The sequence below is a fragment of the Agelaius tricolor genome, unplaced genomic scaffold, assembly GCF_023055355.1.
Source record: "Agelaius tricolor isolate 1412-34295 unplaced genomic scaffold, bAgeTri1.0.p SCAF_31, whole genome shotgun sequence".
Taxonomy (NCBI): Eukaryota; Metazoa; Chordata; class Aves; order Passeriformes; family Icteridae; genus Agelaius; species Agelaius tricolor.
In genome coordinates this window covers 3907041-3928233 of record NW_027269291.1, presented here as the reverse complement: position 1 = coordinate 3928233, position 21193 = coordinate 3907041, and the positions used below count along the sequence as shown (strand labels likewise).

Here is a 21193-nt window from a genome sequence, read left to right as displayed (position 1 = left end):
AAAGCAGCACTGTTCAGCTGTACATTGGCTCTGCCTCTCCAGGGCAGCCAGTGCCTCTGTGGGACTAAAGGACACGCCACAGGGGGACTGACAATGAGAACCTTCATGTGCCCTCATGTTTTATTTTCTCCTTGAGCCAGGTCTTATGAGTTCTTAGAGAAATATAACACACTTCAGATAGCTTAGCTACTTTGATGGTATAAAATTAGTAGGATGGCTTTTGAGGTAGTGCTGGAAATAGAAAAGTTTTAATAAAAGGCGAAATAAAAAAGGTCTTTACAGAGAAAAACTGAGTTAGGGGTAAGAGGTTCTTGCTCCTGGTAAAAACACCCTACAAAAGTGATTACTTTTGTTTTCTTCTTTTTCTAGCGAATTGTTTAGGTGGGAATTTTTGGCTTCTGTCCAATTGGGTATCCTTAGGTTTAAGGTGAGGTCTTCAAGGTCTTATGAGCTGTCTTTTTTACCAAATTGAGGAGAGAAACTTCTGGGCTTTTTTCCTTTTTAAGAAGACAAAGGATAATTTGTTCATGCATCAACAGGGGGCACATTCCTACATCCTCATGATGCACACATGCACAGACTGACACATGTGCACTTAGGAAGGCACCTCCTTGGACCTTGGAATCTGAATGTTCATAAAATAAAACCATCAAAAAGTGAGCACTCTGTTGAGGTGTTGGGGACAACTCTGAGAGAAGAGAACTCAAGCACCTGTGAAGGAACCTGGCTACAGAAATGGTTTTGTCTTCCCAAAGGACCCCCAGAGAGTGTACAGAAATAGGGTGAGGTCAATGAGACCAGCACAATTTCCCTGAGATACGGGAAATATGGCAAGAAGAAAAAGCCCAGCAAGCAGAAGCCCACGTAAGGGAAACAAAGCCAGAGAGAGATGGTGTGGAAGGAGAAAAGGATGTTTCCTCTTATCTCACATGGCTGGCCTTGTGCATGTCTACAAGAAGAGAAAGGCTGATGCACTGAAAATTTTGTTACAAAGAAACCTACAGGGATGACACAGGGGAACATCATGTGCCTGTGTGGAGTGTCACCAGACCATGATCCAAGCATTCTGACTGTGCTGACCTGTTTACATCCTGGAAATTCTTGGGCCTCTCATCCTGGCCCTAACATGACTCTTCAGATAGGAAATGGGAATGCACACGGCAGAAGCCAGGAAATGAAAAGGCAGAAATGCAGGAAACCAGGACACAGCCCCTACCATTAGCTGGGATAGTTTGCATTTGACATGAGCTGGTCACAAAATTATGGCTTCCACTAAGGTGCTTGTGGGCCTGAGGCAGGGCAGGACTGCTATAAAAGGCAGCCCAAGTCTCTGCTCTCCCATCCATTTCTCTCACCTCCTTCTCCTCTTCAGGAATCAGGTGAGTGGCAAGCCTCTTCTCCTCCTCCTGCTGCTGCTGCTGCTTCAAGAGCAGCTCTTGCCTGGCTGGAGGTCTCAGCTGAGAGGGGCTACAAGAGCCCAGGGCTGGGAGCTGCTTGTGCTGGGAGAGGGCAGGGGAGAGAAGGTCTTGTGCAGACAGAGAGCGAGGCTGGGACTTGGCTGAGGTGGCTCCTGGGCTTTGAGCTGGGCACTGCAATGTGGGCCAGGAGGTGCCTTGGCTGCAGGGTGTTTGGGTGCAGTGCTGCTTCTCACGTGTCCTCACTTTGTGCTTCTCCCTGCCCTCTGTGCCAGGTGCACCTGTAAGCCCGAGCCATGTCCTGCTGCCCGCCCTGCAACCCCTGTGGCCAGTCCTGTGGGCCCTGCCCGCTGGCCAGCAGCTGCAATGAGTGCTGTGTCAGGCAGTGCCAGAGCTCCCACGTTGTCATTCAGCCGCCTGCTGTGCTGGTGACCCTGCCTGGGCCCATCCTCAGCTCCTCCCCCCAGAACACCGCCGTGGGATCCTCCACCTCTGCTGCTGTTGGCAGCATCCTCAGCTCTCAGGGAGTGCCCATCAGCTCTGGGGGCTTTGACATCTCCTGCATCACCAACTGCTATGGCAGCAGTTGTTGTCGTCCCTGCTAAATCTGCTGGTGACATCCTTGGGGAAGAACCTCCAAGAACTTGGAGCTGAAATGAAGACAGAACTTTGGGACTGTATGTAGGGCCTCTGACTTTTGTTTCCTTTTTCTCCTCTCTTCTCTCTCTTGCGTTCCTTTCTAGTCAATTGTGTTCAATGCCAGCCTAGTGGGACCTGTCGACTTCTCTCCCTCCCTATCTCTGGAGGCCAGGCAGATGGACACCCCCACTGCACCTTAATGGCTCCTCCTGGTGCTCTCTGGAACCACCTCCTTTTTCTTTCTTAGAATCAATAAAGTTGTTTTGCATCCAAGACTTGGCCTCTGATTCTCTTCTCATCTGTGTCAACTTCTCTTGTGAGCTCAGGGCAAAAGGTGGAGCAAGCGGAGCTTGGGATTCCCTAGAGTGGATTTTACTTTGTGCCTTTTCTCATGGAGCTCACAAACACATCCCTCAGTACTCCACTAAAACTACCAGGAGAGGAAGATGGCTGCCAAACTTGACAGAAATGGGGGGTGAAAGGGAGAGAGTGGGAATCAGCAATGCTTGATTTCAGCCCAGAACCTCACGAATATTTCTTCTTAGTGCTGTTATGTGAGATTCCATGTTTCCTGGGGCAAATATGTGTCAGTGTAGTCATAAGACACAAACTAAGCACACAATGGATCCAAAGGATGGCAGGTGATGCCAGCCTGGGGCACTCTGCTGGAGTTTTGTAATGCTGCCAGATTTTTGTAATCCCTGCTGCCTGGAGGGGCCTCCTCTGCACTCAGCCCGCATTTCTTTTGCTCATGAAACAGTCAACCCCATCACATGATTTCTCTACTTAATGAAACCTCTTTGCTCCCCTCATCATCTTGCAAAATCCTAGAGCATCCTGTAGCAGTGCTGCCTGAGCTTCTGTCCTGCTTGGTGTTGCCAGAATCTGCTCTGGCTGGGAGCTCCCCAGCATCTCCTCAGTCCCATCCCTTCCTTAGGCCTCTGCCCCACGTGCTCCCCCACAATCATGTGTGTGGCAGTGTGGCTGTGGCCCCAGTGTGTGCCAGTGTCTGCACATGCCTGTGCTTGTGCCCTGCTGGGAACAGCCCCTGAGAGCCTCTGGCCTGCACGGGGATGGTTGGGCACAGGGCAGGGCCCTTGTGTGCACCCCCCTGGCCGTGTGCCTGTGCCCGTGTGCTGGGCTCTGTGCTCTGGGCTCATCTCTGAGCACACCTGGCCAGGCTGGCAGTGTGTCAGTGCCCTGGCTGTGTGTGCAAGCTGGGCCTGAGCTGAGCTCTCAGCCCAGCCATTGCACGGCCTCTAGGGCCTTCCCTGCCCAGCAGTGCCAGCCACTGACACACACTCAGCCCCCAGTTCCTTCTCTGCAGGAGCCTGGACAGGGCCACAGCACTCACATCTCTCATGGGCAATCCCAATCCTGGTGTCTTGGTTCAGGGTAAATTTGGGAGACAATTGCCAAAGGGCTTCCTCTAAAAAAGCAGATTTGTTTGGCTCCTCCCCCAGCTGGTTTGGGTGAAAATACCTCCTTAGAGAAAAGTGAAAAAAGTGTTTATTAAACAATAAAACCTAAACAATATTAAAAAATAAAGCCCCTTGTTGCTACCAAATAGATGAGAAACTCAGAAAGTCCCCTCCCCAGGCTGCAGTTCAGCTCACTCAGGCTCTTTTCAGTCCCTCCGGTGCTGGAAACGTCGCAGGCCAGGCCCAGCCTGGTGGGCCACAGGTGGAGCTGCCGGTGCTCTGCTGGGTGTTCAGTCCAGAGCAGGTTTGAACAGGTCCAAAGAAAAGGGAAGAAGGAATAAACCACCATCCAGGGAACTTCTTTGCCTCAGCTAGCAAACACTAACTAAAACAAAGGAGAGCTCTGTCTCGCTGTCTGTCCGTCCGCAGACAACTCAGTCCAGGAGCAGGAATGTGGAGGAGTGAGTGCAGTGTCTGAAAACAAACTGCTCGCTTCTTCTCTCCCCCCTTCACTCCCAGAAAAAGTCTTAAAGGTGCAAAACTTATTCACCATAAACAGAACAAGACAACTGGGGATAAAAGCATCATATAGTCAACCTAGGACACCAGGCCATGCCACCTCCAGGGCCTTGCAGCCCTCAGCTCTTTCCCAGGGTCATTGTTCCTGCCTCATGTGAAGGCTATGAGGTGACAGGGTTCTTTTGTCTCTGTGGAGATGGGGGAGTCCTCTGGCCACAGTGGCCTGTGTCCTGAGCCAGGAGCTGTGGGAAAATGATGCGGTCAAAAAAGAATGAGCCAAGTGTAGAAAAACATTTGAACATGTCTGGGAAGTTGAGGCCAGAAAGATGAGGGAGTTTCTCCTCTCCCATATCCAGAAGGGGAAACACTGGCAGACGCCAGCATGGTGGGAGAATGGTTTTGGTTTTGGTTCTGTCCCCATACAGAGTTGATCCTGTGGAACACACAGCCCTTCCTGTCTGGTTACAAACAGGGCAGAAGGCAAATGTGAGGGAGGTGTTTGAACAGAGGAGGTTGTGGAATATCCTCAGGCACTACTATTTCCCATTCCTACTCCTGTGACCATTTGACAACATCTTCTCCTGATGATCACTCTTTCGGAGAAGTTAGGGATGTGTTTCGGAGCTCCAATAAAAAAGGCAAGAATTAAAACAACTCCAACAGGGAGTGTCCACCCTTGGCTTCCTCCAGCTTTTGCCGTGAGCTGAATGGAAAAATTTCCACACAAAGAAGGAGAGAGCTGAGAGCCAGCATTGGATGCAAATCAACTTTATTGAGTCAAAGGAAGAGAAGGAGGTAGCTGAAAGAGGACAAGAGGGGCAGACATGGGGGCACAGTAGGGGCGTCCATTTGCCTGTCCTGCAGAGGGATGAGGGAGGCAAACAGGCCCCACTGGGCTGGCATTGGGTGGTGCTGACAGGAAAGGCAGGGAAGAGAGTGCAAGAAAACAGGAGTAAATGAAGGGGACAAATCCATTGTTCCAAAGATCCATCTTCAGTGCAGCTCCATGTTCAGAGGTTGTGGAGGTTCTTGCCTGAGGATGTCTGCAGCAGCTTTAGCAGGGGCGACAACAACTGCTGCCATAGCAGTTGGTGATGCAGGAGATGTCAAAGCCCCCAGAGCTGATGGGCACTCCGCCACAGCTGAGGATGTTGCCAACAGCAGCCGAGGTGGAGGATCCCACGGCGGTGTTCTGGGGGAAGGAGCTGAGGATGGGCCCAGGCAGGGTCACCAGCACAGGGGAGGGTTCAATGACAACGTGGGAGCTCTGGCACTGCCTGACACAGCACTCATTGCAGCTGCTGGCCAGCGGGCAGGGCCCACAGGGCTGGCAGCAAGGGTCACAGGGCTTGCAGCAGGACATGGCTTGGGATCACAGGTACACCTGGCACAGAGGGCAGGGAGAAGCACAAAGTGAGGACACGTGAGAAGCAGCACTGCACCCAAACACCCTGCAGCCAAGGCACCTCCTGGCCCACATTGCAGTGCCCAGCTCAAAGCCCAGGAGCCACCTCAGCCAAGTCCCAGCCTCTCTCTGTCTGCACAAGACCTTCTCTCCCCTGCCCTCTCCCAGCACAAGCAGCTCCCAGCCCTGGGCTCTTGTAGCCCCTCTCAGCTGAGACCTCCAGCCAGGCAAGAGCTGCTCTTGAAGCAGCAGCAGCAGCAGGAGGAGGAGAAGAGGCTTCCCACTCACCTGATTCCTGAAGAGGAGAAGGAGGTGAGAGAAGTGGCTGAGAGAGCAGAGACTTGGGCTGCCTTTTATAGCAGACCTGCCCTGCCTCAGGCCCAGAGGCACCTTAGTGGAAGCCATAATTTTGTGACCAGCTCCTGTCAAATGTGCACCATCCCAGTTAATGGTAGGGGCTGTGGCCTGATTTCCTGCACTGCAGCCTCTATTTCCTGGCTTCTGCCCTGTGCGTGCCTATCTAAAGAATCCTTTAAGGGCCAGGAAATTAGAGATCCAAGAACTTCCAGGATGTAAACAGGTCAGCACAGTCAGAATGCTTGGATCATGGTCTGGTGGCATTCCATGCTGGCTCATGACCTGAACCTGTGTCATTCCTGTGGGTTTCTTTGTGGCAAAGCTCTCAGGGCATCACTCTCATTCTTCCTCTATCCCTGCCCATCTCTCCCGCATCCCTTTGTGACATCCCATGAGTTTTCACGTGCAGCCTGTTTTCCTGGCCCATTTTGGGAATGGATAGAGGACAGAAGGTGTTCTTTGTGGTCTTGTTCCCTCTCTATTGCATCTCCCTTTGGTCAGCACTCCATGGCTGCTTCTGCAGCTCGTTCCTGCTCTTGCCCTGGGCTGGACTCCGAGCTGTGCTCGGTGGCCCTTGGCTGGATGGATGGTGCCCAGCAAGCTGCTCTGTCAATCCCCTTTCTGAGGCAGAAAGACAAGAGAAAACCAAACTGATACCAACTTGAATCTTGAGAGAAGGCAGTTTTCCAAAGCTAAAATGAAAGATTATGCAAGCACAAGTACACTGGGAAAGAAAATCAGGGAATGGCCTCCTTCCCTTGAGAACTGAGCGCTGGCAATTTCCCAGGAAGCAGGGCTTCCTCCTGTGTCATGGTTGCTCATGATGGCTCACTTTGTACCTAAGGCTGCAGGAATGGGCTCTGTGAGAAGAGTCCAGTGGCTCCAGCCAGCTGTGACTGAGTCAGCTCCAGCTGTGTCCAAAGGGGACTCAGCGCTGCCCAGCACTGAGCACATTTGTCCCACTGCTGATGCCTCTGAGAAAGCAGATTTCATTGGCAATGGCTTGGGCTGGAAAGCAACTTCAAAACCATTTCTTTCCCATACTCCCTTCCTCAACAGGTGGGCACCCACTAAACCAGCTTGCTCCAAGTTGTGTCCATCCTGGTCAGGCACACTTCCAGGGTTGAGGAATCTAAAACCCTTCCTGGGTAGTTTATTACAATGCCTCAACAGCCTCACATAGAGGAACATCTTTGTCAGCTCCAAGGGAAAAGGAACAAATAAAATGGCACTGCAGGGATTGAAATGCTGTGCTTCCTCCACCCATTTCCAAGTGAGCAAACTGGAAGAGTTGTCACAGAAAGAAGGAGGAATCAGAGGCCGAGGTTTGAATGCAAAAGGAACTTTATTGAGTGAAAAGAAGTGGAGCAGAAGGCTCAGAGAGGGCCCCCAAGGGCAGCCATGAATATGCAGCGGTGATGTCTGATGTCATGGGCTGCCAAGGGAAGGAAGCCAGCAGGTCCCACTAGGCTGGCATTGAGTAGTGGTGACAGGAAAGGACGGGAAGAGAAAAAAGAGAAGAGGAGAAGAAGGAAGCAATTCTCTGATGGCCTAAACCCAATGTGTTAAGTTCTGCCATCATTCCATAACCATGATCCAAGCTCTTGGAGGTTCTTGCCTGAGGAGGTTGGCGGCACCATCTTTAGCAGGGACGACAGCATCTGCTGCCACCATAGCAGTTGGTGATGCAGGAGATGTCAAAGCCCCCAGAGCTGATGGGCACTCCCTCAGAGCTGAGGATGCTGCCAACAGCAGCAGAGGTGGAGGATCCCACGGCGGTGTTCTGGGGGAAGGAGCTGAGGATGGGCCCAGGCAGGGTCACCAGCACAGCAGGCGGCTCAATGACAACGTGGGAGCTCTGGCACTGCCTGACACAGCACTCATTGCAGCTGCTGGCCAGCGGGCAGGGCCCACAGGACTGGCAGCAAGGCTCACAGGGCCGGCACTGCTGGCACTTCTCAGAGCAGGACATGTCTGGAGCCTGGTGCTGCACCTGGCACAGAGGGCAGGGAGGAAGCAGAGCACACGCACGCCTCAGACACAGCCCGCAAGGCACCCCCAGCAGCACAAGGCCCCTGCTGCCTGCACAGCTCCAGCCTGGCCAGCCCCAACCTGGGCATCCTTTGCCTCAGCCCAGCACGCTCCTTCCCAGCTCAGCCAGGCCCAGCTCTGCTCCTGCCTAACCTGGAGGAAAATCAGCACCTCAGCCCAGCCTCAGCCTCTGCACAGAACACACGCTCTCCCCTCTGCCCACACCAGCACCATTGCAGAACAGCCCCAGAAGGACAAGGAGCAGCAACAAGGGCCACAAAGGTCAATGCTGCCATGCACAGGGTGCAGGAGAAAGGGGCTTCCAACTCACCTGGTTCCCAAGGAGCAGGAGGTGACCGGAGTGGTGGAGAGAGCCCCCAGTTGGGCTGCCTTTTATCCTGGCCCCACAGTGCCTCAGGGCCCACAGTTTGTGCTGTGTAGGTGACGATATTCCTGCATGATCCCAAATGAATGGAAAGATCTCTGGGAATGGAATGGCATGAGTTGGATTTTCCCCTGACTTTGCATTTCCTGGCTTACCTCATTCCCACTCCCTCTCAGATACTTCTTCTGTATGCTGGTATGAGAGATTCAAGATTTCCTGGGGGCAAGGATTTGTTAGACTGGGCAATAGACATGCACTAAGTGCAGAAGAGATCCCGGGGATGGAGGTGATGCCAACATGGGGCACTCTTTCGGAATTTTTATGTTTCTGATGCCTGCAGGGGCCCCTCCTTTTCAGCCCTTCTGTCTTTGGCTCATCACCCTAGGCCTCCTTTGATTATGATCCTTTTTCTTCTCTTAAAATCTCTTTGGATTCCTTCTCTGACTGCACAGTCTCTGAGGCACCTGTTGCACTACTGCCTGAACCACAGTGTGTGTGTGTGTCTGCACATCCTTGTGATTCTGCACCTGTGTGAACACACCCCTGCGTGCTGCAATCCTACATTGGGAGTGTTCTGCATAGGGGAGAGCACTTGTCTGCAACCATACACTAGGGAATTCCATTTAAGCATTGCTGCACTGTGTGTGATGTCTAGAGACAACAATATCCTGGATAAGAACAAGGAAAGTAGAAGTGTTGGCCAGTGCTTCCTACTCCAAGTTTTGACTGCAGTCCCGAGCCTCAGGGGCCACCAAGGTGGTGCTGGAGCTGGGCTTGGGACACTGGGCTTTCATGGAGGCTCTGGCAGTCCTGGGGATTAATGTCTACACATCAGTGATTGGCAGCCCAATTTCAGACCTCGCTCCTTTGTCTGTATTAGCAGGAGGTTTGGGGATTAGAGCAGGAGGAAGCTGAATGCCAGGATCTTGATTCTTTGAGTCCCTGCTGAAGGGAAGATGGGGTGAACACATTCCATCAAGGGAGCCTGGAGACAACTCTCTTCATTGCTGGTACTCAGTAGAGCGGGGTTTGGCCTCTATGGAACAGGGGTTTGAGCTTTCCATGGCCACATCTTCTTATTCAGAGCACCTGTCCTCCTGGAGGAACTGAAGGGCCATGCCTGGTCTCTGCTCCATGGGGAGAGTCAATTGGTCTCTGTATGGGATGGGAAGGAAGGCCATTCCCAGCATCTTTCTCTACTTCTTTAGAAAGGGGTCAGAGTCTTTTGCCTAAAGAAGCATCTTTCGTGCTCTCTGTAAAGGTGAGCCAGCCTTGTCTCAGGAATGTGTCAATCCCCAAATTGACAGATCTCCATCCAATCTCATGTCAGGCTGTAGAGATGCCTGGCTCAGTAGGTGTCCCACCATAGCTTTTGCTCTTTGGCAGCTCTTACCCAGCGTTCTCTCCTTTCCCAAATCACCTCTGATTAAATGTCTCCATTATGGAGGGAATTGGATTTGTTTGGCTTACCACTACTGTCTACCACTATCTGTAAGATTTACTGAAGAATATATCAATCTCTGCCACAACCTGGAAGGAGGTAGTGTGGAAATTGGTGTTGGCTTCTTCCACCAAGGAACTAAAGTTCTTGACTCTCCCTGTGCCACCCAGAACATCTATGCTACATTTCAGAGCAAGACAGTATCTGTACGCTCATCCCTTCAATTCCATTCATGCATTTGTTGTAAGGCCTTGGTGCCCACCTCACTCAGCACCAGTCTGAGTGGTAGAATTGGCCTAGACAGGATAAGACTGTGTCCCATCCCAGTGGACAAGTCTAGGACATAAGGACTGATGTGTGTCTCAAACACGAAGAGCTGGATGCCCCTGGGGCCAGCCAAGGCTTGTGGGTGTGTTGAGTTTGTTCATGTTCCCCACAGCAGCCCTGGCAGGGCTGTGCTGTGCACTGGGTGTTACAAAGGTGCTGGTAACACTCCAGTCCTTTGGCTCCTGCTGAGCCCTGCTCAAACAGCACCAGCACTGTCTCTCCAACATTCCCTTCCCCATCAGGAGCTGGGGGATGGCAAGATCCTGGGAGTGGACAAAACTCAGACACTTGACCCAAACTGAGTCAAAGGGATATTCTGTGCCATATGACATGAGCTCAGACACAAGAGCTAAGGAAAGGAGACACAAGGGTGGGCAATTGTAATTTGCAATGTTTACCTTCAAGTCACACCATTACATGTGCTCAAGCCCTGCTTCCTGGGAAGGGGCCAGATAGAACTTTCTGATTGGAAGTAGAGCATAAAAAGTGGGGTTTTCTTCCAGTTTACTACTGCATGCACAATCTTTTGAGTATGTTTTGGCAAACATTCAAATCTTAATATTCAAGTTGATTTCCTACTTATTTTGCCATCTCTGTTTACCTCAGAATGGAGAATCATAGAGTGGCTGCAGGACACTTGCTGTCCAGCCAAGGTCAACCCAGCACAGCTGGTAATAACACCCAAGGATCGTTGGTAAGAACATGTGGTGAGAAAGACCAGCATGTGGCTGGAGAAGAGACCCTGGGGAGGCAGGGCAGCACTTTTCTGGGAGAAGTGTCCTTACTGTGGCTACTGGAAAGGAACAAAATACAGCACAAGAAAAGAGCAGGAATGAGGTGGAGAAACGAGCATGGATTGTTGAGCAATTAGGCTGACCTAGTAGAGAGGAATCAAAATGCAACACGTGCCTGCATGGAATGCCACCAGACCATGATCCAAGCATTCTGCCCACTCTGACGTGTTTATACCCCAGAAATTCTTGGGCCTCCCATCCTGGCCCTAACAGAAAACTTCAGATAGGAAGGCACATGGCAGAAGCCAGGAAATGAAAAGGCAGAAATGCAGGAAAGCAGGATACAGCCCCTACCATTAACTGGACGGTGCACATTTGACATGAGCTGGTCACAAAATTATGGCTTCCACTAAGGTGCCTCTGGGCCTGAGGCAGGGCAGGTCTGCTATAAAAGGCAGCCCAAGTCTCTGCTCTCCCATCCACTTCTCTCAGCTCCTTCTCTTCAGGAATCAGGTGAGTGGGAAGCCTGTTCTCCTGTTGCTGCTTCAAGAGCAGCTCTTGCCTGCCTGGAGGTCTCAGCTGAGAGGGGCTACAAGAGCCCAGGGCTGGGAGCTGCTTGTGCTGGGAGAGGGCAGGGGAGAGAAGGTCTTGTGCAGACAGAGAGAGGCTGGGACTTGGCTGAGGTGGCTCCTGGGCTTTGCGCTGGGCACTGCAAAGTGGGCCAGGAGGTGCCTTGGCTGCAGGGTGTTTGGGTGCAGTGCTGCTTCTCACGTGTCCTCACTTTGTGCTTCTCCCTGCCCTCTGTGCCAGGTGCACCTGTGATCCCAAGCCATGTCCTGCTGCCCGCCCTGCAACCCCTGTGGCCAGTCCTGTGGGCCCTGCCCGCTGGCCAGCAGCTGCAATGAGTGCTGTGTCAGGCAGTGCCAGAGCTCCCACGTTGTCATTCAGCCGCCTGCTGTGCTGGTGACCCTGCCTGGGCCCATCCTCAGCTCCTCCCCCCAGAACACTGCCGTGGGATCCTCCACCTCGGCTGCTGTTGGCAGCATCCTCAGCTCTCAGGGAGTGCCCATCAGCTCTGGGGGCTTTGACATCTCCTGCATCACCAACTGCTATGGCAGCAGTTGTTGTCGTCCCTGCTAAATCTGCTGGTGACATCCTTAAGGAAGAACCTCCAAGACCTCAGAACATGGTGCTGGAATGAAGATGGAAGTTTTGGAATGTTAAATTTATGCTTTACCTTATTGTAGCCTTCTACAACTCTCTTCCCTTTCTTTTGCATCCCTTTCCTGTCACCACCATGCGATGTCAGCTTAGTGGGACCTGTTGGCTTCTCTCCCTCCCTATCTCTGGAGGCCAGGCAGATGGACACCCCCACTGCACCTTAGTGGCTGCTCCAGATGCCTTCTGTGAGCCTCCTCCTTTTCTTATTTAGTCTCAATAAAGTTGTTTTGCATCCAAGCCTTGGCCTCTGATTTTCTTTTCATCTGTGGCATGATCTTCCAGGGAGCTCAGGAGAAAACGTTGAGAAGTAGAGGGTGGGACTCCCTACAGTCGATTTGACTTTTTTCCATTACGTGGTAGCTATCAAACACATCCATGGCTACTCAACTTGAATGACTCTCAGGGTGAAGATGGCAGGGAATGGAAACCAGGGGGGCCTGGAGAAGGCCCACAACCTCTTTTCTTCCAACTGTCCTCACATTTAATGTTAATCCCAGCTTCTGTCCAGACAGGCAGGACTGAGGGGTTTCATGATTAGCATTCTATCAGCCACACAAAAGAGCTGATTTGGAACAGGTTTTCTCTGGGGTCCTTTGCTGGTTCATCCAGGAACCACCAATCTTCCTCCAATGTTGCAAAATGTAACCAAGGGGGGATTTTTTTACCATGCCCCTTTTAGATTGTCTCCTACTTATCTCCAAATAGGTTCTGGTTTGATACTGCCCAAATGCCAGGCACCAAAATTCATTGGCTCACCCTCTTCTGCTATAGTTGGGCAGAGGAGAGGGGAAAAAAATTAACAAAGGGCTGATGAGTTAGGTAAGGACTTGGAGAAAAATACTCCAAGGACAAAACAGGTTCAAATTTCAAGTTTTAAAATAAATTTATTATTAACCGAGTCAGAGGAGGGTAATGAGAAGTAAGTCTTTAAACCACCTTTTTTTCACTCCCAGCCTCTCCCTCTTATTCACTGATAGTGAATGGAGGCAGGGCATGTGGGTTTTGGTCAGTTCCTAACTCAAGATCTTCTGTTTGCTCAGGGACAGGAGTCTTTTCTCTGCTATGCCATGGGGTCCCTCCCACGGGCAAACAGTCTTCCCCAAACTGCTGTGGCATGGGTCACTCATCCATGGGGTGCAGTTTTCTAAGGATAGGCTGTTCTAGTTTGGAAGCAAGGGCTCTCTCCCTCTCTCTCTGGAAGCAGGAGCCCTCTTGCTGTATTTGGGTCTCCCACTGGATCACAGCTTTCTCTGGCATCCACCCGCTCCAGCGTGAGCCCTTTTCCCATGAGCTCCAGTGGATCTCTGCATCCACCGTGGACTTCATGGATTACAGGGGGACAGTTTGTTTCACCATGGTCCTTGCCATGGCTTGCAGAAGAATCTTGGCTCCAATGCTTGAAGCACTTCCTCCCCCTCTTTTTTCCACTGACCTTGGTGCCACCATGTTGCTTTCCCTTACATGTCCTCACTTCCTCCTCTTCTCTCACTAGAAGAAGAACTGCTGCTTTTAGGTACCATTGCCAAAAAGTTCCAGCAATTCAAAGATTCCTAGAGGAGTGCTGAGAAGTCAATTCATCTACGATCTGCATGGGCAAGTTCCTCACCTTGTTTTTGCCACCAGCCATGCAGCCCTGCCAACATGCTCTGAGTGCACCAGGCATTCAGTTAAAGAGATGTTTTTTTATCATATGCACTGATTACATATCCATTAGCTAGCCCAACACACTTGACTTATTTGACATAGTTGCCATCCTTGTCACATATCCTTCTATACTTCTTGGGAGTCTGTCCTGAAGCTTGATGTCCTTCTTAGGTAGCTGGTGCTCTACTGCTACATTTTAGTGAGGCCAATATTGTTGTTTAGCAGAACTTCTGCTTTGTCTGTCTTGCAGAACTGAGCTGCCCCCCTACATGCCATTTGCAGGACTTCTGTTTGCCTAATTTACATCCTTAAGGTATTTCTCCAAGACTGTGCTGTTCGTGGATACTGTTCTTATCAGAATGAAATGCTGTTCTTTATGATGGTCCTTTTCAACTTCCCTACCTCCACCCCCAGACATGGCTAAACTCTTTTCCTCAAATGCCTCATTCTCTTTAACAGAAACATTTTCCCACAGCTCCTGGCCGAGGACAAAGGCCAGTGTGGCCGCAGCACTCCTCCCACTTTGAGGAGACACCAGAAGCTTGTCACCTCAAAATTTCTTCATGATTCAGGAGCAATGACCGCGGGAAACAGCTCAGGGCCCCAAGGCTGCCTGGAGGTGGCATCACAGGCATGGCCTGGGATTGGGATTGCCCTTGAAAGATCTGGGTGCTGTGGCCCTGTCCAGGCTCCTGCAGAGAAGGAACTGGGGGCTGAGTGTGTGTCAGTGGCTGGCACTGCTGGGCAGGGAAGGCCCTAGAGGCCGTGCAATGGCTGGGCTGAGAGCTCAGCTCAGGCCCAGCTTGCACACACAGCCAGGGCACTGACACACTGCCAGCCTGGCCAGGTGTGCTCAGAGATGAGCCCAGAGCACAGAGCCCAGCACACGGGCACAGGCACACGGCCAGGGGGGTGCACACAAGGGCCCTGCCCTGTGCCCAACCATCCCTGTGCAGGCCAGAGGCTCTCAGGGGCTGTTCCCAGCAGGGCACAAGCACAGGCATGTGCAGACACTGGCACACACTGGGGCCACAGCCACACTGCCACACACATGATTGTGGGGGAGCACATGGGGCAGAGGCCTGAGGAAGGGATGGGACTAAGGAGATGCTGGGGAGCTCCCAGCCAGAGCAGATTCTGGCAACACCAAGCAGGGCAGAAGCTCAGGCAGCACTGCTACAGGAGTCTCATGCACTGTGAAGGATGAGGAGGAAGGCAAAGAGATTTTACCTCAAAGGCAAGGCATGAAGGACAGCGGTTGGCTGATGAGCCAAAGCCTGGAGGGCTGGGAGAAGATGAGGCACTTCCAGTCAGCAGGAACATGAAATATCCCAAAGAATGCCTCAGGCAGCCATCACCTGCCTCCTTGTGATCCTTTCTGCACACAGTTCATGTCTCTTACCCACACGGACACATCCTTGGCCCCAGGAATCATGGAATCTTGCATACCAGCACTCAGAAGAAGTGTCCCTGAGGGATTGGGAATGAGGTAAGCCAGGAAATGCAAAGTCATGGTAGAGGGAAAATCCAACTCATGCCATTCCATTCCCAGAGATCTTTCCATTCATTTGGGATCATGCAGGAATATCGTCACCTACACAGCACAAACTGTGGGCCCTGAGGCACTGTGGGGCCAGGATAAAAGGCAGCCCAACTGGGGGCTCTCTCCACCACTCCTGTCACCTCCTGCTCCTTAGGAACCAGGTGAGTTGGAAGCCCCTTTCTCCTGCACCCTGTGCATGGCAGCATTGACCTTTGTGGCCCTTGTTGCTGCTCCTTGTCCTTCTGGGGCTGTTCTGCAATGGTGCTGGTGTGGGCAGAGGGGAGAGCGTGTGTTCTGTGCAGAGGCTGGGGCTGGGCTGAGGTGCTGATTTTCCTCCAGGTTAGGCAGGAGCAGAGCTGGGCCTGGCTGAGCTGGGAAGGAGCGTGCTGGGCTGAGGCAAAGGATGCCCAGGTTGGGGCTGGCCAGGCTGGAGCTGTGCAGGCAGCAGGGGCCTTGTGCTGCTGGGGGTGCCTTGCGGGCTGTGTCTGAGGTGTGCGTGTGCTCTGCTTCCTCCCTGCCCTCTGTGCCAGGTGCAGCGCCAGGCTCCAGACATGTCCTGCTCTGAGAAGTGCCAGCAGTGCCGGCCCTGTGAGCCTTGCTGCCAGTCCTGTGGGCCCTGCCCGCTGGCCAGCAGCTGCAATGAGTGCTGTGTCAGGCAGTGCCAGAGCTCCCACGTTGTCATTCAGCCGCCTGCTGTGCTGGTGACCCTGCCTGGGCCCATCCTCAGCTCCTTCCCCCAGAACACCGCCGTGGGATCCTCCACCTCTGCTGCTCTTGGCAGCATCCTCAGCTCTGAGGGAGTGCCCATCAGCTCTGGGGGCTTTGACATCTCCTGCATCACCAACTGCTATGGTGGCAGCAGATGCTGTCGTCCCTGCTAAAGATGGTGCCGCCAACCTCCTCAGGCAAGAACCTCCAAGAGCTTGGATCATGGTGATGGAATGATGGCAGAACTTAACACATTGGGTTTAGACCATCAGAGAATTGCTTCCTTCTTCTCCTCTTCTCTTTTTTCTCTTCCCTTCCTTTCCTGTCACCACTACTCAATGCCAGCCTAGTGGGACCTGCTGGCTTCCTTCCCTTGGCAGCCCATGACATCAGACAGCCCTGCTGCATATTCATGGCCGCCCTTGGGCGCCCTCTCTGAGCCTTCTGCTCCACTTCTTTTGACTCAATAAAGTTCCTTTTGCATTCAAACCTCGGCCTCTGATTCCTCCTTCTTTAGCTGACAACTCCGCCAGTTTGCTTACTGGAAAAAGGGTGGAGGAAGCACAGTGTTGCAACTCCTGCAGTGCAATTTTCGTTGTTACCTTTGCCTTGAAACTGGCAAAGATATCCTCTCTCTGTGAGATCGGTGAGGCATAGAAACAACATGTCCAGGAAGGCTTTAGATTCCTCAGCCCTGCAAGTGTGCAACACCAGTCTGGACACAGCTTGGAGCAAGTGGGTGGTTTAAACACAACTGGTTTAGTGAGTGCCCACCTGTTGAGGAAAGGAGAATGGGAAAGAAATGGTTTTGAAGTTGCTTTCCAGCCCAAACCATTGCCAATGAAATCTGCTTTCTCAGAGGCATCCGCAGTGGGACAAATGTGCTCAGTGCTGGGCAGCGCTGAGTCCCCTTTGGACACAGCTGGAGCTGACTCAGTCACAGCTGGCTGGAGCCACTGGACTCTTCTCACAGAGCCCATTCCTGCAGCCTTAGGTACAAAGTGAGCCATCATGAGCAACCATGACACAGGAGGAAGCCCTGCTTCCTGGGAAATTGCCAGCCATCACTTCCTGAGGGAAGGAGGCCATAAATTGTTTTTCTTTCCCAGTGTACTTGTGCTTGTATAAACGTTCATTTTAGCTTTGGAAAACTGCCTTCTCTCAAGCTTCAAGTTGGTATCAGTTTGGTTTTCTCTTGTCTTTCTGCCTGAGAAAGGGGATTGACAGAGCAGCTTGCTGGGCACCACCCATCCAGCCAAGGGCCACCAAGAACAGCTCAGAGTCCAGCCCAGGGCAAGAGCAGGAACGAGCTGCAGAAGCAGCCATGGAGTGCTGACCAAAGGGAGATGCAATAGAGAGGGAACAAGACCACAAAGAACACCTTCTGTCCCCTATCCATTCCCAAAATGGGCCAGGAAAACAGGCTGCATGTGAAAACTCATGGGATGTCACAAAGGGATGCAGGAGAGATGGGCCGGGATAGAGGAAGAATGAGAGTGATGCCCTGAGAGCTTTGCCACAAAGAAACCCACAGGAATGACACAGGTTCAGGTCATGAGCCTGCATGGAATGCCACCAGACCATGATGCAAATATTCTGCCTCCTCTGACGTGTTTATATCCTGGAAGTTCTTGGATCTCTCATTGCTGGCACTAGAAGGATTCTTTAGATAGGAACGCACAGGGCAGAAGCCAGGAAATAGAGGCTGCAGTGCAGGAAATCAGGCCACAGCCCCTACCATTAACTGGGATGGTGCACATTTGACATGAGCTGGTCACAAAATTATGGCTTCCACTAAGGTGCCTGTGGGCCTGAGGCAGGGCAGGTCTGCTATAAAAGGCAGCCCAAGTCTCTGCTCTCTCATCCACTTCTCTCACCTCCTTCTCCTCTTCAGGAATCAGGTGAGTGGGAAGCCTCTTCTCCTCCTCCTGCTGCTGCTTCAAGAGCAGCTCTTGCCTGGCTGGAGGTCTCAGCTGAGAGGGGCTACAAGAGCCCAGGGCTGGGAGCTGCTTGTGCTGGGAGAGGGCAGGGGAGAGAAGGTCTTGTGCAGACAGAGAGAGGCTGGGACTTGGCTGAGGTGGCTCCTGGGCTTTGAGCTGGGCACTGCAATGTGGGCCAGGAGGTGCCTTGGCTGCAGGGTGTTTGGGTGCAGTGCTGCTTCTCACGTGTCCTCACTTTGTGCTTCTCCCGACCCTTTGTGCCAGGTGCACCTGTGAACCCCAGCCATGTCCTGCTGCAAGCCCTGTGACCCTTGCTGCCAGCCCTGTGGGCCCTGCCCACTGGCCAGCAGCTGCAATGAGTGCTGTGTCAGGCAGTGCCAGAGCTCCCACGTTGTCATTGAACCCTCCCCTGTGCTGGTGACCCTGCCTGGGCCCATCCTCAGCTCCTTCCCCCAGAACACCGCCGTGGGATCCTCCACCTCTGCTGCTGTTGGCAACATCCTCAGCTGTGGCGGAGTGCCCATCAGCTCTGGGGGCTTTGACATCTCCTGCATCACCAACTGCTATGGCAGCAGTTGTTGTCGCCCCTGCTAAAGCTGCTGGTGACATCCTCAGGCAAGAACCTCCACAACCTCAGAACGTGGAGCTGCAGTGAAGATGGATTTTTGGAACAATGGATTTTTGCCCTTCATTTACTCCTGTTTCCTTCCACTCTCTTCCCTTCCCTACCTTTCCTGTCTGCACCACCCAATGCCAGCCCAGTGGGGCCTGTTTGCCTCCCTCCATCCCTCTGCAGGCCAGGCAAATGGACACCCCCACTGTCCCCCTGTATCTACTCCTGGTGTCCTCTTTGAGTTGCCTCCTTCTCTTCCTTTGACTCAATAAAGTTCTTTTGCATCCAAACCTGGCCCTCTACTTTCTCCTTCCGTGTTTGGGAACTCTTCCATTCAGCTCACGGCTAAAGCTGGAGGAACCCAAGGGTGGATGCTCCGTGGTGGCCTTTGCTTTGTGGCTTTTCTATTGTAGCTCCCAAACAAATCCCTGGCTTCCCCAATAATGAGCGTCAGGAGAAGATGATGTCAAATGGTGACAGAGAATGGGAACCAGCAGTGCCTGGGGATATTCCACAACCTCCTCTCGCCAAACACCTCCCTCACATTAGTCTTTTGCTCAGCTTCTAAGTTCACAGGCAGAGCTGAATGGTTGCACAGGATCAAGTGAGCACGACAATGGAACCAAAAGCAAAAGTATCCTCGCACCATGTTGAAGGCTGCCACTGTTTCCTCTTCTGGATTTGAGAGAGGAAAAACTCGCCCATATTCTGGCATTCACCTCCCAGACACGGATAACAGTTTCTCTCCACATCCCTCAATTTCATTGACAGCATCATTTTCCCACAGGTCCTGGAATATGGGGCAAAGGCCTCTGTGGTCAGGGGACTCCCCCATCCCCACAGAGCCACTCAAACCCTGTCATATCAACCCTTCTCCATGAGTCGGGAACAAGGACCCTGGGCAACAGCTGAGGGCCCCAAGGCTGCCTGGAGGCACCACCAAAGGCATGGCCTGGGATTGGGATTGTCTTTGAGAGATGTGGGTGCTGTGGCCCTGTCCAGGCTCCTGCAGAGAAGGAACTGGGGGCTGAGTGTGTGTCAGTGGCTGGCACTGCTGGGCAGGGAAGGCCCTAGAGGCCGTGCAATGGCTGGGCTGAGAGCTCAGCTCAGGCCCAGCTTGCACACACAGCCAGGGCACTGACACACTGCCAGCCTGGCCAGGTGTGCTCAGAGATGAGCCCAGAGCACAGAGCCCAGCACACGGGCACAGGCACACGGCCAGGGGGGTGCACACAAGGGCCCTGCCCTGTGCCCAACCATCCCCGTGCAGGCCAGAGGCTCTCAGGGGCTGTTCCCAGCAGGGCACAAGCACAGGCATGTGCAGACACTGGCACACACTGGGGCCACAGCCACACTGCCACACACATGATTGTGGGGGAGCACATGGGGCAGAGGCCTGAGGAAGGGATGGGACTGAGGAGATGCTGGGGAGCTCCCAGCCAGAGCAGATTCTGGCAACACCAAGCAGGACAGAAGCTCAGGCAGCACTGCTACAGGAGTCTCATGCACTGTGAAGGACGAGGAGGAAGGCAAAGAGGTTTTACCTCAAAGGCAAGGCATGAAGGACAGCGGTTGGCTGATGAGCCAAAGCCTGGAGGGCTGGGAGAAGATGAGGCACTTCCAGTTAGCAGGATCATGAAATGTCCCAAAGAATGCCTCAGGCAGCCATCACCTCCTTCCTTGTGATCCTTTCTGCACCTAGTTCATGTCTCTTACCCACACGGACACATCCTTGGCCCCAGGAATCATGGAATCTTGCATACCAGCACTCAGAAGAAGTGTCCCTGAGGGATTGGGAATGAGGTAAGCCAGGAAATGCAAAGTCATGGTAGAGGGAAAATCCAACTCATGCCATTCCATTCCCAGAGATCTTTCCATTCATTTGGGATCATGCAGGAATATCGTCACCTACACAGCACAAACTGTGGGCCCTGAGGCACTGTGGGGCCAGGATAAAAGGCAGCCCAACTGGGGGCTCTCTCCACCACTCCTGTCACCTCCTGCTCCTTAGGAACCAGGTGAGTTGGAAGCCCCTTTCTCCTGCACCCTGTGCATGGCAGCATTGACCTTTGTGGCCCTTGTTGCTGCTCCTTGTCCTTCTGGGGCTGTTCTGTAATGGTGCTGGTGTGGGCAGAGGGGAGAGCGTGTGTTCTGTGCAGAGGCTGGGGCTGGGCTGAGGTGCTGATTTTCCTCCAGGTTAGGCAGGAGCAGAGCTGGGCCTGGCTGAGCTGGGAAGGAGCGTGCTGGGCTGAGGCAAAGGATGCCCAGGTTGGGGCTGGCCAGGCTGGAGCTGTGCAGGCAGCAGGGGCCTTGTGCTGCTGGGGGTGCCTTGCGGGCTGTGTCTGAGGCGTGCGTGTGCTCTGCTTCCTCCCTGCCCTCTGTGCCAGGTGCAGCGCCAGGCTCCAGACATGTCCTGCTCTGAGAAGTGCCAGCAGTGCCGGCCCTGTGAGCCTTGCTGCCAGTCCTGTGGGCCCTGCCCGCTGGCCAGCAGCTGCAATGAGTGCTGTGTCAGGCAGTGCCAGAGCTCCCACGTTGTCATTCAGCCGCCTGCTGTGCTGGTGACCCTACCTGGGCCCATCCTCAGCTCCTTCCCCCAGAACACCGCCGTGGGATCCTCCACCTCTGCTGCTGTTGGCAGCATCCTCAGCTCTGAGGGAGTGCCCATCAGCTCTGGCGGCTTTGACATCTCCTGCATCACCAACTGCTATGGTGGCAGCAGATGCTGTCGTCCCTGCTAAAGATGGTGCCGCCAACCTCCTCAGGCCAGAACCTCCAAGAACTCGGATCATGGTGATGGAATGATGGCAGAACTTAACACATTGGGGTTTAGGCCATCAGAGAATTGCTTCC

At 53.0% G+C, this 21193-nt stretch overlaps 4 protein-coding genes and 2 pseudogenes across 4 annotated transcripts; 5 read left to right on the top strand and 1 right to left on the bottom strand.

Annotated features, from left to right (window-relative positions):
- Positions 1–1711: 1711 nt before the first annotated feature.
- On the top strand, positions 1712–2020 carry LOC139601557 (feather keratin Cos2-2-like). Its single transcript, XM_071450681.1, has one exon. It carries the CDS (start codon positions 1712–1714, stop codon positions 2018–2020), a length of 309 nt encoding a protein of 102 aa, XP_071306782.1.
- A 3028-nt stretch (positions 2021–5048) lies between these two features.
- Positions 5049–7728, bottom strand: LOC139601556 (feather keratin Cos2-2-like). The gene is made up of 3 exons (XM_071450680.1): positions 7428–7728; positions 5688–5694; positions 5049–5199 (listed from the first exon to the last, which is right to left on the bottom strand). Exons 1-3 carry the CDS (start codon positions 7726–7728, stop codon positions 5049–5051), a joined length of 459 nt encoding a protein of 152 aa, XP_071306781.1.
- Positions 7729–11054: 3326 nt separating this feature from the next.
- LOC139601649 (feather keratin Cos2-2-like) lies at positions 11055–11814 on the top strand (annotated as a pseudogene).
- A 3209-nt stretch (positions 11815–15023) lies between these two features.
- Positions 15024–15963, top strand: LOC139601555 (feather keratin Cos2-2-like). The gene is made up of 3 exons (XM_071450679.1): positions 15024–15028; positions 15237–15243; positions 15613–15963. Exons 1-3 carry the CDS (start codon positions 15024–15026, stop codon positions 15961–15963), a joined length of 363 nt encoding a protein of 120 aa, XP_071306780.1.
- A 1592-nt stretch (positions 15964–17555) lies between these two features.
- LOC139601607 (feather keratin Cos1-2-like) lies at positions 17556–18324 on the top strand (annotated as a pseudogene).
- Positions 18325–20751: 2427 nt separating this feature from the next.
- On the top strand, positions 20752–21081 carry LOC139601554 (feather keratin Cos2-2-like). Its single transcript, XM_071450677.1, has one exon. It carries the CDS (start codon positions 20752–20754, stop codon positions 21079–21081), a length of 330 nt encoding a protein of 109 aa, XP_071306778.1.
- The last annotated feature ends 112 nt before the right edge of the window (positions 21082–21193 follow it).

Excerpts from the sequence above, each read along its gene's own strand:
- LOC139601556 (XM_071450680.1), bottom strand. The coding sequence starts at position 7,728 with ATGTCCTGCTCTGAGAAGTGCCAGCAGTGCCGGCCCTGTGAGCCTTGC.
- LOC139601557 (XM_071450681.1), top strand. The coding sequence starts at position 1,712 with ATGTCCTGCTGCCCGCCCTGCAACCCCTGTGGCCAGTCCTGTGGGCCC.
- LOC139601554 (XM_071450677.1), top strand. The coding sequence starts at position 20,752 with ATGTCCTGCTCTGAGAAGTGCCAGCAGTGCCGGCCCTGTGAGCCTTGC.